The sequence below is a fragment of the Mesoplodon densirostris genome, chromosome 3, assembly GCF_025265405.1.
Source record: "Mesoplodon densirostris isolate mMesDen1 chromosome 3, mMesDen1 primary haplotype, whole genome shotgun sequence".
Lineage (NCBI taxonomy): Eukaryota > Metazoa > Chordata > Mammalia > Artiodactyla > Ziphiidae > Mesoplodon > Mesoplodon densirostris.
Window position 1 is genome coordinate 154,287,663 of NC_082663.1, and position 15,261 is coordinate 154,302,923.

Sequence of the window (15,261 nt, forward strand, 5' to 3'; positions counted from 1 at the left end):
CCGCCTGCCGATGCAGGGGATACGGGTTCGTGCCCCGGTCTGGGAGGATCCCATATGCCGCGGAGCGGCTGGGCCCGTGAGCCATGGCCGCTGAGCCTGCGCGTCCGGAGCCTGCGCGTCCGGAGCCTGTGCTCCGCGACGGGGGAGGCCACAACAGTGAGAGGCCCGCATACCGAAAAAAAAAAAAAAAAAAGAATTAACTAAATAAAGGGATATTCCATGTTCATGGATAGAAAGACTCAGTAATGTCAAGGTATCAGTTTTTTGCAACCTGATCTGTAGATTCAATGCATTCCAAATCAAAATTACAACAAGTAATTTTGTGGATACCAACAAACTTATTCTAAAGTTTATATGGAGAGGGCAAAAGATCCAGAAGAGTCAACACAATATTGAAGAAAAAGAACAAAGTTGGAGGGCTGATGTTACCTGACTTTAAAACCTACTACATAAAGCTACAGTAATCGAAACAGTGTGGAATTGGCGAAAGAACAAATAGGTCAATGGAACAGAAGAGAGAGCCCAGAAATAGACCCACATAAATATAGTCACCTGATTTTTACAAAGGAGCAAAGACAATACAATGAAGCAAAGGGATTATCTTCAACAAATGTTGCTGGAACAACTGGACATTTCATATCCCCCAAACTGAATCTAGACAAAGATCTAACACCATTCCCAAAATTAACTCACTGGATCATAAACTGATACGTGAAACACAAAACTATAAAACTCCTAGAAAATAACATAGAAAACCTAGATGACATTAGGTATGGCAATGACTTTTTAGATTATATCTAAAGGTATGATCCAGGAAAGAAGTAAATAAGCTGGATGTCATTAAAATTAATAACTCCTGCTCTGCAAAAGACAATGTTGCAAGAATAAGAAAACAAGTCACAGACTGGGAGAAAATATTTGCTAAAGACATATCTGATAAAGGACTGTTATCCAAAATATACAAAGAACTCTTAAAACTCAACTGTAAGAAAATAAACACAACTAAAAAGTGGGCCAAATACTTTGACAGACAACTCACCAAGATGATATACAGAGCAAATAAGCATATGAAAAGATATTCCACATCATATATCATCAGCAAAATGCAAACTGAAAAAAGGAGATACCACTGCACAACTACTAGAATGGTCAAGTTCTGGAACACTGACATCACCAAATGCTGGTGAGGATATGGAGTAACAGGAACTCTCATTCATTGCTGGTGGGAATGCAAAATGGTACAGCCACTTTGGAAGAGAGATTGGCGCTTTCTTACAAAACTAAATATACTCTTAGCATACTCAGCAATCATGTTCCTTGGTATTTACCCAAAGGAGTTAAAAACTCATGCCCAGGGCTTCCCTGGTGGCGCGGTGGCGCAGTCTGCCTGCCAGTGCAGGGGACACGGGTTCGTGCCCCGGTCCAGGAGGATCCCACATGCCGCAGAGTGGCTAGGCCCGTGAGCCATGGCCACTGAGCCTGTGTGTCCAGAGCCTGTGCTCCGCAACAGGAGAGGCCACAACAGTGAGAGGCCCACATACTGCAAAAAAAACTCATGTCCACCCCAAAACCTGCACAGATGTTTATTCCAGCTTTATTCTTAATTGCCAAAACTTGGAAGCAACCAAATGTCTTTCAGTAGGTGAACAGATAAATAAACTATGGTAGAGCCAGACAATGGAATATTATTCACTGCTATAAAAAAAAACAAAAGATCTACCAAAGCATGAAAAGACACAGAGGAAACTTAAATGCATATTACTAAGTGAAAGAAGCCAATTTGAAAAGGCTATATACCGTCTGACTCCAACTACATGACATTCTGGAAAAGGCAAAACTATGAAGACAGTAAAAAGATCAGTGGTTGTCACAGATTAGCAGGGGAAGTAGGGTAGGGATGAATAGGTGAAGCACAGAGAATTTTTAAGGCAGTGAAAATACTCTGTTTGATACCATAATAATGGATACATGTCATTATATATTTCTCAAAACCCATCGAATGTATAACACCAAGAGTGAACCCTAGTGTAAACTACAGACTTAGGATGATTATAATATGTCAGTGTAGGTACATCAATTGTAACAAATCTATCACTTTGATAGGAAAAGTTGATAATGGAGGAGGCTATGTATGTGTGAGGCTACATATGTGTGAGGTAAGAAATCTCTGTACCTTGTCCTCAGTTTTGCTGTAACCTAAAACAGCTCTAACAAAACAAAGTCTTAATGAAAGTTATACACACACACAAATACAGGCTGAGAATTTTCCAAAGTAAACAGAGATCTCAAATCAGACCTCAAATCACATATCCAAAAAGACTATCAAGAAAAATACATTCCATGACCCCCACAAAAAACTCATACCTAAACATCATGTTCAAACTGGTAAAAAAAACAAAAATACAGACTATATTGAAGGAAGCCAGAGAGAAAAACAGGTTACATTCAAATGAACAAAGATGAGGATTAAAGTCAACTTCTCATTAAAAACTCTGCAGCCAGAAAACAATAAAGTGACATCTTGAAAATGATGAAAAACTGTCAAACCATATCCTATAGCCAGGGAAGTATTTCTCAAAAATGAAGGAGATTCAATCTACCACTTTCAGTAAAAAGGAGAACTAAGCAGAACATTAAGTAAATAGAAGACAAACAACACTATAATCCAACCAGACCAAATAGATATCTACAGAACACTCTATCCAACAGTAGCAGAATAAACATTTTCCTCAAGTGCACATGAAATATTCTCCAGGATAGAACATATGATGGTGATAAAACAAGACTCAACAAACACAGAAAGATAAAAAACATACAAAGTATGTTTTCCAACATAATGAGTGAAATTATAAATAACAGAAGGAAGAAATTTGGGGAATGGACAAATACGTGGAAATTAAACAAAACACTCCTAAATAACCAATGGGTGAAAGAAAAAATTACAGTGGGAAAGTAGAGAATAGTTTGAGATGAATGAAAATGAAAATATATCTTAAAAACTTAAACGATTTAGCTAAAGCAATACTTAAAGGGAAATTTACATCTATCTAATGATTATATTAAAAAAGAAAGATCTCAAACAAATAACCTAAACTTCCACCTTAAGACACAGAAAAAAAAGAGCAAACTAAACCTAAAGAAAGCAGAAAAAAAAAAACAAAATAATAAATAGAGGAGAAATTAATTTTTTTTTTTTTTTTTTCGGTATGCGGGCCTCTCACTGTTGTGGCCTCCCCCGTTGCGGAGCACAGGCTCCGGACGCGCAGGCTCCGGACGCGCAGGCTCAGCGGCCATGGCTCACGGGCCAAGCCGCTCCGCGGCACATGGGATCCTCCCAGACCGGGGCACGAACCCGTATCCCCTGCATCGGCAGGCGGACTCTCAACCACTTGCGCCACCAGGGAGGCCGAGAAATTAATTTTAAAAATAGTAAAACAAGAAAAATCAATGAGATGAAAAGTTGGTTTTTTGAAAACTAAAAATATTGACAAACTTTGAGTTAGATTTGGGCAGGGGGAAAAAAGAAGACTCAAATAACTAAAAGCAGAATGGCAGTGGAGACATTACTAACAAATACAAAAATAAAAGACAAATTGCCAAAGCTGACTTGAGAAAAAATATAAAAACTAAACAGAACTACAACAGATAAGAAACTGAGGACTTTCCTGGTGGTGCAGTAGTTAAGAATCTGCCTGCCAATGCAGGGGACACGGGTTCGAGCCCTGGTCCAGGAAGATCCCACATGCCTCAGAGCAACTAAGCCTGTGTGCCACAACTACTAAGCCTGCACTCTAGAGCCCACATGCCACAACTACTGAAGCCCACGCGCCTAGAGCCTGTGCTCCACAACATGAGAAGCCACTGTAATGAGAAGCCTGCGCACCGCAACAAAGAGTAGACCCCGCTCACCACAACTAGAGAAAGCCCAAGCACAGCAATGAAGACCCAGTGCAGCCAAATATAAATAAATACATTAAAAAAAATTGAATTAGTAATCAAAAACTATCTACCTTTGAAAAGCCTAGGCCCAGATGGCTTCACTGGTGAATTCTGTCCAACAATTAAAGAAAAATATTAAATCTTCACAATCTTTTCCAAATATAGAACGGAAGGGAACAATGTTCAACTCATTCTATGAGGCCAGTATTAGCCTGATACCAAATCCAGACAAAGACATCATGAGAAAACTACAGAACAATATCTCTTATGAATGTAAATGCAAAAACTCTCAACATAACGTTAGCATACCAAATCTAGAAAGAATATAAGAAGATTACACACTATGACAGAGGAGAATTCATCCCAGAATGGAAGGTTGACTTAACATATGAAAATCAATTAATACACCAAATTGACAAAAGACAAAACCCATATGATCATCTCAATAGGCACAGAAAAAGCATTTGACAAAATTCAACACCGCTTCATGATAAAAACATTTTTAAATGGTTATAAATGGTTAAAGTAGTATATTTTATGTGTATTTTACAATAAAAATATTTTTAATAAGTAAAGAAATGACCAATAAGCACATGAAAAGATGCTTAACATCATTAGTCATTAGAGAAATGCAAATCAAAACCTCAATGAGATACCATTTCACACCCACTAGGATGGCTTAATGGGGAAAAAAAGAAAAAGGAAAATAACTGTTGGCAAGGATATGGAGAAACTGGAACTCTCATACGATGCTGGTGGAAATGTAAAATGGTGCAGCCATTTTAGAAAGCAATCTGGCAGTTTCTCAAACAATTAAATGTTGAGTTACCATATGACCCAGGAATTCCACTCCTAGCTATATTACTCAAGAGAAATTGAAACATACAGCCACAGAAAAACGAGTACTTGAATGTTCGCAGCAACTTTAGTCAATAACCAAAGAGGAGAAACAACTCAAATATCCATCAAATGATGACTATATAAACAAAACATGGCACAGCAATATAGTGGAATAATATCTGGCAACAAAGGAATGAAGTACTAATACATGCCAAAACATAGATGAACCTGAAAAAATTAAGTACAAAAACCAGTCATGAAAGACTACATATTATATGATTCCATTTATATGGAATGTCCAGAATATGCAAATCTATAAAGACAGAAAGTAAATTAATAGTTGCTTAGGGCTGGGTGGGATGAGGGCTTTGGGTTACTGGTTAAGTGTATAGAGTTTCTTTCTGGAGTGATGAAAACATTCTAGAATTAGACAGTGGTGATGGTTACACAACTCTGTTAATATACTAAAACCCACTGTATACTTTCAATGATGAAAGTATTATATGATGAATAAATTGAGTATGTGAGTTATATCTCAGTAAAGCAATTACCATAAAAATGGAGAAATACATTTTCAGACAAAAATAAAATAGAGAATTAATTGGTCTACATTAAACTAAGTGATAAAGGAAGTTCTTCCAGCAGAAAAAACATGATACTGGATAGAAACTGGGACCTACACAAAGAAATAAAAAGCCCTTGATGGCACAAATAAAGGAAAATATGGAATTCTTTATTTCTTATTTCCATTGCTCTGAAAGTCATTTAACTATCTAAAGCAAAATAGTATCAATGTATTGTGTGTTATAATATATGCAAGAGTAAAACGCATGGTAAAAATAACACAAAGGAGGGTAGAAAGGAATCGGGAGTCTTTATACCATGTGTGAAACAACATGACATTATTTGAAGGTAACTGTGATTAATTAAACCTGTATACTGTAGACTCTAGAGCAACCACTAAATATTTTTAAAAAGAGATATAAGGTAAGTAAATAGTAGAAATTAAATGGAATAATAAAATAATACTCAACAAATACAAAAAAAGAACAGAAAAAGAAGAAACAAAGAACTGGAACAAATAAACAGCTTTCAATCCAATTACATCAATAATTACATTAAATATAAACGTAAAGGACAATTAAAAAGACTGAAATTGTCAGGCTGAATTTTAAAAAAAATTAAAAAGACTAAGACTGGAAAAGAAAGCATGACACAATTATGTAAAAACGTGAAACACAGACAGCAAGCAAACAACTATCAATAGTCTACCAATGGTGACAAAAACCTATCAATTGATAAAGATTACTGTACCTCAAAAAGTAACTATTATCAATAATTCTCAAGACTGAAAATAACTTGAGTACATTCAACAGATCTAACCATAGTGACAGTCACCTCTAGATATAACACAATGATTTAGCAACAACAACAAAAATTATGGTTAATTTTATAAGGCTGAGAATTATACCTTAAATCACCAAAATTCAAATTAACAGTGAAAGAAATCCTTCTTTATCTTCAATCAACTGGTGTAATAATTTCAGCTAGTTATCATAGTTTTGAAAACTTCACTGAAATACTTAAACATCTCATATGACATTAAAATGCAAAAATATAGTAATTATTAAACGACTTCACAATTGAGTAACAAAGTCAGAAGAAAAAAGACTTCCAACAAAGGATTTTTCTCATACTGTGATTTATAATAATAAATATATACCTAATCTTTGCCCCTGGCCCTGTCACAGAGCTCCTAATACCCTTGGAATTTCCTCAATGAAAAGAGCAATAAAGGTGTCTTTTGTTATTCATAACAATCCCCTCTTTGGCACACCAGAGTCTTTGGCACACCAGAGACTATGTTAATGAACTTACTTTTGGAAAGCCCCTAAGGATGGGGGCTGGTCGCCAGGGGAACCAACCAAGGTACCAGAGGATTAGAACTTTCATTCCAACTCCCCAGCGTCCAGGGAAGGGAGAGGGGCTGGCTGGAAGTTGAACCAATCACCAATGGCCAATGATTTAATCAACCATACCTGCATAATGAAGCCTCCATAAAAATACCTGAACTACAATGTTTGGTGAAATTCCAGGTTGGTGAATATGTGTGTGTACTGGGAGGTGACATACCTGGACAGGACATGGAGATCCGCACCCCTTTTCCTATATCTTGCCCTATGCATCTCTTCCATCTAGCTGTTCCTGAGTTATACTCCCTTATAACAAACCAGTCATCTAATAAGTAAACTGTTTCCCTGAATTCTGAGAGCCATTTTAACAAATTAATCAAACCCAAGAAAGGGGTCATGTGAACCTCTGATTTATAGCAAGTCAGTCAGAAGCACAGGTAACAACCTGGAATTGCAACTGCTGTCTAAAAGAAGGGGTAGTCCTGCAGAATTAAGCCCTAAACTTGTGGGATCTGAGAGTGTCAGATTTCCTTAAATTGTAGGGCACCCAGTGTCTGCCAGAGAGCTGGAGAACCGCTTGGTATGGGGGGAAAAAAAACCTACACATTTGATGACCAGAGTGAAGTGTTAAGAATACAGGAAACATACAGAAGAGTTTTTCCCTAAAAATTTTAATGAACAAAAGAGTAAAACACACCATTATTGGAGCCACTAAGTGACTTTCTAAGTGTTATCTGCATGTTATTGATGAGGAAACAGAGGTAGGCTGAAAGTAGTGGCTTGCCTAAAGTCCACATAGTAAGGTGAAGCAAGGATTCAAATCCAAGTGTGCCTAACTCTGAAGGTCACATTTTTAATTTCAACATTGTCTTCAATAAGTCAGTTATATATGCTATAGGTTAACTGTGATCCCTACAAATTTTAATGGAACCCAGAATTAACAAGAAGCACACACAACCTTATTCAGAGAAACCTCTTCCTAATGAAGAAACCAGTGTCAAGTCTATGATTGTTGTAATTTCCAAACCATTCTCAACACAAAAATTAAAACATACGTGCAATTTTTCTTTTAGCCAAACACTTTGCTCTATTCGACTGTTTTGTCTTCATTTTCTGCAATCCATTCTCCTCGTTTGGTTCCTGTTGCAAAACAAGAAATATGATCAGGGTGACTGCCATTAAAAGTAGTACTCTTTCTGCCTCCTCTACAGCCAACAGAGGCCACTGAGCCTCTGAAGAATCAGTGGTGGTTGTAAATGTTCACAGAAAACATCAGAAAAAGATTCTTATTGTAGAAAAAGGAAAATGTAGACTCAGAACCAATAAAAATTAAAAATCATAATATACTGACGTAATTATCTGTCATATACAAGCTCATGTAAAATTGGTCCATCTGCAAAATACCAGCAAGTACGCACCCAAGTTCAGAGAAAGCTTGATTCAAGGTTTAAAAATCAATAATAAAGTTTAAACTCAGTGCATAGTCACTTATTTTAAATCAGTACTTTTAAAAAGCAACAGAACTGAGGAAAAGTATGCAACATATTTATCAGATAAAGGGCTAATTTTCCTTATATATAGAGCTCTTATAAATCAATACAGAGACCAATATTTAACCTCCTCCCATAGACAAAGAATATGATAAAACACTTCATAGAAAAACATACACAAGGGGCTCATAAGTATGCAAATCATAACAATTATATAGATACTTTTTTAAACCTATACTAATAGTAAAAATGAAAATGTTTTATAAAACACTTATTGTGGGGAAACAAGTACTCTCATACCACTGATGAAATACAATTGATGCAAATCATTATTTTGTGTACCTGGAACTAATACAGCACTGTAGGTAAATTATACTTCAATTACTCTGTGTGTGTGTGTGTGTGTGTGTGTGTGTGTGTGTGAACACTGGGAGGAAATGCATCAAAATGCTAATGGTGGGACCTCCTTGGTGGTCCAGTGGTAAAGAATCTGCCTTGCAATGCAGGGGACGCAGGTTCAATCCCTGGTCAGGGAACTAAGATCACACATGCTGTGGGGCAGCTAAGCCCATGTGCCACAACTACTGGGATCACGTGCCTCAACTACGGCCCATGTGCCGCAAACTACAGAGCCCACGCGCTCTGGAACCCGCACACCACAACTAGAGAAGAGAAAACCTGCACGCCACAACTAGAGAGAAGCCCACACACCACAATGAAGAGCCCACACACAACAAAAGATCCCGCGTGCCTCAACAAAAGATTCTGCGTGCCGCAACTAAGACCCAGCACAGCCAAAAATAAATTAAATAAATAATAAATAAATCTTAAAAAAATAATATTAAAAAATGCTAATGGTGTTTATGTCTAGAAGGTGGGGATTATGGATGATTGGCTTCTATGTATTTCTAATTGCCTGCAATTAACAGGTATTGCTTGTAAAATGAGGAAGAAAACAATAAACATCATTAAAAATGAAAAAAAGAATACAAAGGTGATCCAATAAATGTATAATTGGGGTCTCTAAAGAAGAAAACAAAACAGTGAAAAAGACTAACATAAACACCATAATCAAAAATAAATTTATAAGGGAGAAAACACCTGAATCTACAAACTGAAAGTATATACAGTTTACCTGGGAAAATGGACCCTGAACAGTCAATTTCCAGACATATACTAACATACCTATCTCACCCAAGAAAAAATTTTAAAAGCATGCAGACTAACAAAGAGGCCTAATTACTTACCAAAAAAAGGAAAATAAACTGGACTTATCAAATGCAACATACAAAGCAAAAAAAACAAGAAGGCAGCATTTTAAAGAAACTCAAGGGAAAAAATATTTTTTTAAACCAAGGATTCTGGATTCCAACAAGCAGTCTTTCAGATATCAAGATTATAGAAAAACAGTATCAAACACATAAGAACTCAGGAAATACTATACTCACAAGGCCTACTTGTCAAATCTAATTAAAAACAAGCACTATTCAACTAAAAAATGATTAGAGAAACTTGGCAAAAGAACTTATAGTGAATATTTAATATACTAAATTTTAGAACTAAGACTAAAAGTACAGGTGAGAACAGAAAAAGCATGTAAATATTATATGCAGAAATGATGCAACTAATAAATGAGAGAAGACAGAAGTGGAAAACAGAATAAGTTCATTGACTATTGCATGCACTATAAGTGAAAGTCAAAGGATACTATTTACAACTGACAAACCACATCATAGAAAACCAAATTTTTTAAAATAAGGAAGAAAGGAGCTATAAAAGTCATTAATATAAGATAAACTCTGGGCTCCCCTGGTGGCTCAGTGATTAAGAATCTGCCTGCCAATGCTGGGGACACGGGTTCAAGCCCTGGTCCGGGAAGATCCCACATGCCACGGAGCAACTAAGCCCGTGCACTACAACTACCGAGCCTGTGCTTCAGAGCCCACGAGCCACAACTACTGAGCCCATGCACCACAACTACTGAAGCCCACGCACCTAGAGCCCGTGCTCTGCAACAAGAGAAGCCACTGCAATGAGAGGCCTGCACACCGCAACAAAGAGTAGCCCCCACTTGCCGCAACCAGAGAAAGCCCATGCGCAGCAACGAAGACCCAACACAGTCAAAAATAAATAAATTAAATAAATTAATTAAAAGGAAAAAAGATAAACTCTAAAACAAAAACCAAAATTATAGAAAGAATAATTCCTGTAACATGGAAGTGAGTATCTGTTACCAGTGGGGTGTGAGGGAGGGAGGGAGGTGAAGGAGATGGGAAGAAATTTTATTTTTAAACATTGTGCAAAGATGTAAAATTATACTTTCCAATATGTTAAAGTCAACTTAATCTACGTTTCATAAGCATGTTAAAATAATTCATATTTCAATAAAGGACAAACACCTGTATGAAGATTCTTGAAAAAATCATGGAAAATGCATTTTTTAATATGGAGTTTTACATAAGGGAACATGCATTAATATAAAGCAACATTATCCAACAATATTAATTTTCTGCCCTACTTCACTTTCTCTGAGCCCTCTTGATATATATCATCAATTGGAAAACTCTATCAACTGTGTTTGGTGATCTGCATCCAGTGTGACACTTTGATGTTTTATTCATCTGCTTGATATTGAATTATTTTCCCTAAAAATAAATAAATAAAACAAAAAACAGATACCAAAAAATATGCTTAAAGGAGAGCACCAAAAATCAAAGAATATAGAAAAAGAAATATAGTGAATATAACAGAATCTAAGAAAATTCAACTCAAAGCTATATATAAGAGACCGTGTTCCAGAAAGAACACAGCCATTCTGGATCATACGGTGATCCAGAATGGCTGAAAATGAAAGGTCTAGAAGATAGTGGTAATCACCTAAATCTGAATCTCTCCACATATCATCCCAGAAAAAACCACAAGACCAACAAGGACCAGAAATAACACCATCTGTGACCAATGCCTTCAGCATTATTAGGAGACAAAACATACCACAAACTTCAAATAACCAGCAAGCAGAGAAATAAACAACAAATTCTAACAGAGCTCCCACTGCGGCTGCAAGTCTGTGAGTACACAGAACAGAGAAAGGGAAGGCTTAAGAGACTCCATGAAAAATAAGAAAGATGAAAAACTGAAAGCACAGACAAAATCACCTTCAGAATTAGTGTCCCACACTAAGGCCAAACACTGGTCCAAGATGTGGTACTTCACACAGTCAGCTACATTTTAAAGGGCTTGAAAGTGAGAGGAACAAAAGTGGCAACCACAGAGATGCACTGCTACTGGAAAAGAGGGAGATACACAAAGAAGAGGTGGTACCCCTCAGATTCATGGAAGAAAAAGAAAGGAGGAAAAAAAATGAAGGGTCCTGAAGAAAAAAACTGAAACATGCCAACCTCTCCTCCCCACCCTCCCAGTACACTAATATCAACAATACCATCCATAAAAGAAACTGTACTTCACTAGACCGAAGTACACTAAAGTGACAAAAGGGAAGCTTTTGTGCAGGAAATGATAAGAATAAAAGAAGAAATTCCAAACTAAGCAACTATAAAACAAAAACACAAAATGCAAATAAAAACATTTCAGTTTATGAACATTCTCCTCTAATCACCAACCCAGAAAAAGAAATTAACACATTCCAAACAAATTTGAAAGTATCGTCTCCAGGTTAAGAAAAACCCAGAATCAGAAATTTAAAACTCAGACCATAAACTGACAAAAAAAGGAACAAATGAAATGAAAGTTGACAAAATTCGGGAAAAAAACTGAAAATAGATAAAACCATCTCAAAAAATAAAAATGGGTCTCCAAAGAGAAACTATACAAGTAAAAATCTAAAAGGGTCACTGAAGAAATACAAGAAAACAATGAGAAAATGAAGGGACTAACCTATAGCAGGGGTGTCCAACACCCGGGCCGTGGACCAGTACTGGTCTGCAGCCTGTTGGGAACCAAGTCACACAGCAGGAGGTGAGCAGTGGGCAAGTAAGTGAAGCTTCATGTGCCGGTCACCAATGCTCGCACTACCGCCTGAACCATCCCCCGCCCACCTTCCCACCCCCCGGCCATGTAAAAATTGTCTTCCACAAAATAGGTCCTGGCGCCGAAAAGGCTGGGGACCACTGACCTATAGGATAGTGCAGAGAAAACAACAAAATGAAAATAGGTATGCTACATTTCACATAAAAAGAAGTGGAATTAAGAAAACATGAATGGGTTTATTTTTCCTTTAAAGCAATGTAAGAATAAAAAAGAAATCAATAAAATTGGTTATCAACAGGGGTGAGGGATGTGGAATACGGAGTACAGGATGGAAAAGCAAGATAATTTCAGTATATCTTTCTCTACAGACTTAATTTGTTCAATAAAGCAAACTTCCTACATAATGCAAAAATAAAATTAAATCAACAAGAATGGGAAGAAAACTAAAAAGCAATGCACAATCAGTTGGATGGTACATTTTAAAGTACCTCAAGAACTTTATTAAATATAAAAGGTCTAAACACATTGGTTTAAAAAAAGAGAGACTGTCAGCCTGTATAAAATTAGAAAGATCAAACTCTGTGCTACCTACAAGAAACCCAAATAAAACATAAAGACATAGCTAGGTTAAAAGTTAAAATACCAACAAATGGTGCTGGGAAAACTGGATACACACAAGCAAAAGAAGATAGACCCCTATCTTATACCATACACAAAAGCTAATACCACAAAATGGATCAAAGGCCTAAATATAAGAGCTAAAATTTTAAAACACTTAGAAGAAAACACAGGGGAAAACCTTCATAACACTGGATTTGGCAATGATTTTTTTGGTTATGACACCAAGGCACAAGAAACAAAAGAAAAAAATAGGTAAGTTGGACTAAATTTAAAACTACTGTGCATCGGGGCTTCCCTGATGGCACAGTGGTTGAGAGTCCACCTGCCTGCCGATGCAGGGGTCACAGGTTCGTGCCCCGGTCCGGGGAAGATCCCACATGCCGCGGAGTGGCTGGGCCCGTGAGCCATGGCCGCTCAGCCTGCGCGTCTGGAGCCTGTGCTCCGCAACGGGAGAGGCCACAATAGTGAGAGGCCTGCGTACCACAAAAAAAAAAAAAAAAAAAAACTACTGTGCATCAAAAGATATCAACAGAGTAAAAAGGCAACCTATGGAATGGGAGAATATATGTGCAAAACATATATCTGACAAGGGGCTAACTATCCACAACATATAAAGAACTCCTACAATTCAATGACAATGTAAATATATTTACCCTAAAAATTGTTAAAATGGTAAATCTTACGTTATATATATTTTACCACTACACACACACACACACACACACACAAAATCTCATACTATACACAAAAATTAGCTCAAAATGGAACAAAGACCAAATCATAAGCACTAAAATTAAAAAACTCTTAGGGATCAACTTCATGACTTTATATTTGGCAACAGATTCTTAGATACAATACTAAAAGCATAAGCAACCAAAGGAGAAAAAACAGATAAGCTGGACTTCATCAAAATTTAAAACTGTTGTGCATCAAGAAACGTCAAGAAAGTGAAAAGATAACCCCAAAAATGAAAGAATATATTTGCAAATAATATACCTGATAGGAGGTTTAATATGCAAAATACTTAAAAAACCACCAAACAACAAAAAGACAAACTGCACTGTATAAATAAACAAAGGCCTTGAACAGACATTGCTCCAAAGAAGCTATACAAATAGATAACAAGTACAAAAAAGATGCTCAAGCTCATTAGCCATTAGGGAAATGCAAGTCAAAACCACAATAAGAAACCACTACACACCCACTAGGGTGGTTATGATAATTAAATATTAAAAAAATAACAAGTGTTATCAAGAACATAGAGAAACTGGAACCCCAGTACATTGTTGATAGAAATGTAAAATGGTGCAGCCGCTGTGAAGAAAAAAAGGAATGACATACTGTTACATGCTACAATATGGATGAACCTTGAAAACATATGTTAAGTGAAAGAAGTTAGTCACAAAAGCCCACATATTGTATGATTCCATTTATAAGACACGCCCAGAATAGGCAAATCCATAGAGACAAAAAGCAGATTAGTGGTTGCCTAGGGCTGGGAGTTTGGGGGAAAGAGGACAATGACTGCTGATAAGAACTGGTTTCTTTTTTAATTAATGAAAATGTTATAAAATTGATAGTGGTGATAGTTGTACAACTCTATGAACATACTAAGAACCAAGAATTATACATTAATTTAGTGAATTATATAATATGTAACTTTATCTCAATAAAACTGACTATGGAAACATATTAGGACTGCTAGGCAATACTGAGGGGCCACTTGAAGTTTGTGGTCTTAAATATAACATGAGCACTGTTGTGCTCCTTAGGTAGGGACACATAATAGGTGCAGAATTGGATTTAACCAAAATTGGGTTTTCCCAGGGAGCACAGTAGAAATTAGAAATAAGTTGAGAGAAACACAAGCATGTGGAGGCTAAACAATATGCTACTAAACAACCAAGGAATCACTGAAGAAATCAAAGAGGAAACCAAAATATACCTAGAGACAAATAAAAATGAAAACATGACAATTCAAAACCTATGGGACACGACAAAACCAGTTTTAAGAGGGAAGTTTATACCAATGCAATCTTACCTCAGGAAACAAGAAAAATCTCAAAGAAACAACCTAATCTTACACCTAAAGCAACTAAAGAAAGAAGAACAAACAAAACTCAAAGTTAATAGAAGGAAAGAAATCATGAAGATCAGAGTAGAAATAAATGAAATAGAGACCAAGAAAACAGAAAGATCAATACAACTAAAAGCTGGTTCTTTGAAAAGATAAACAAAATTGATAAACCTTTAGACAGACACATCAAGAAAAAAAGGGAGAGTGCTCAAATCAATAAAATCAGAAATGAAAAAGGAGAAATCACAACTGACACAATAGAAATACAAAGGACCGTAAGAGACAATTTACGAGCAACTATATGCCAATAAAAAAGGACAACCTGGAAAAAATGGACAAATTCTTAGAAAGGTACACTCTCCCAAAACTGAACCAGGAAGAATAGAAAATTTGA

General features: G+C 36.5%; 1 protein-coding gene across 2 annotated transcripts in view; it reads right to left on the reverse strand.

Moving 5' to 3' along the window:
* Positions 1-15,261, reverse strand: part of UIMC1 (ubiquitin interaction motif containing 1) — a 186,533-nt gene that overhangs the window by 82,712 nt on the left and 88,560 nt on the right. For both annotated transcript variants that reach the window (XM_060094860.1, XM_060094861.1), the window contains exon 3: positions 7,748-7,832. In XM_060094860.1, coding sequence (XP_059950843.1) covers positions 7,748-7,832 — 85 coding nt within the window. The remainder of the gene's footprint in view (positions 1-7,747; positions 7,833-15,261) is intronic.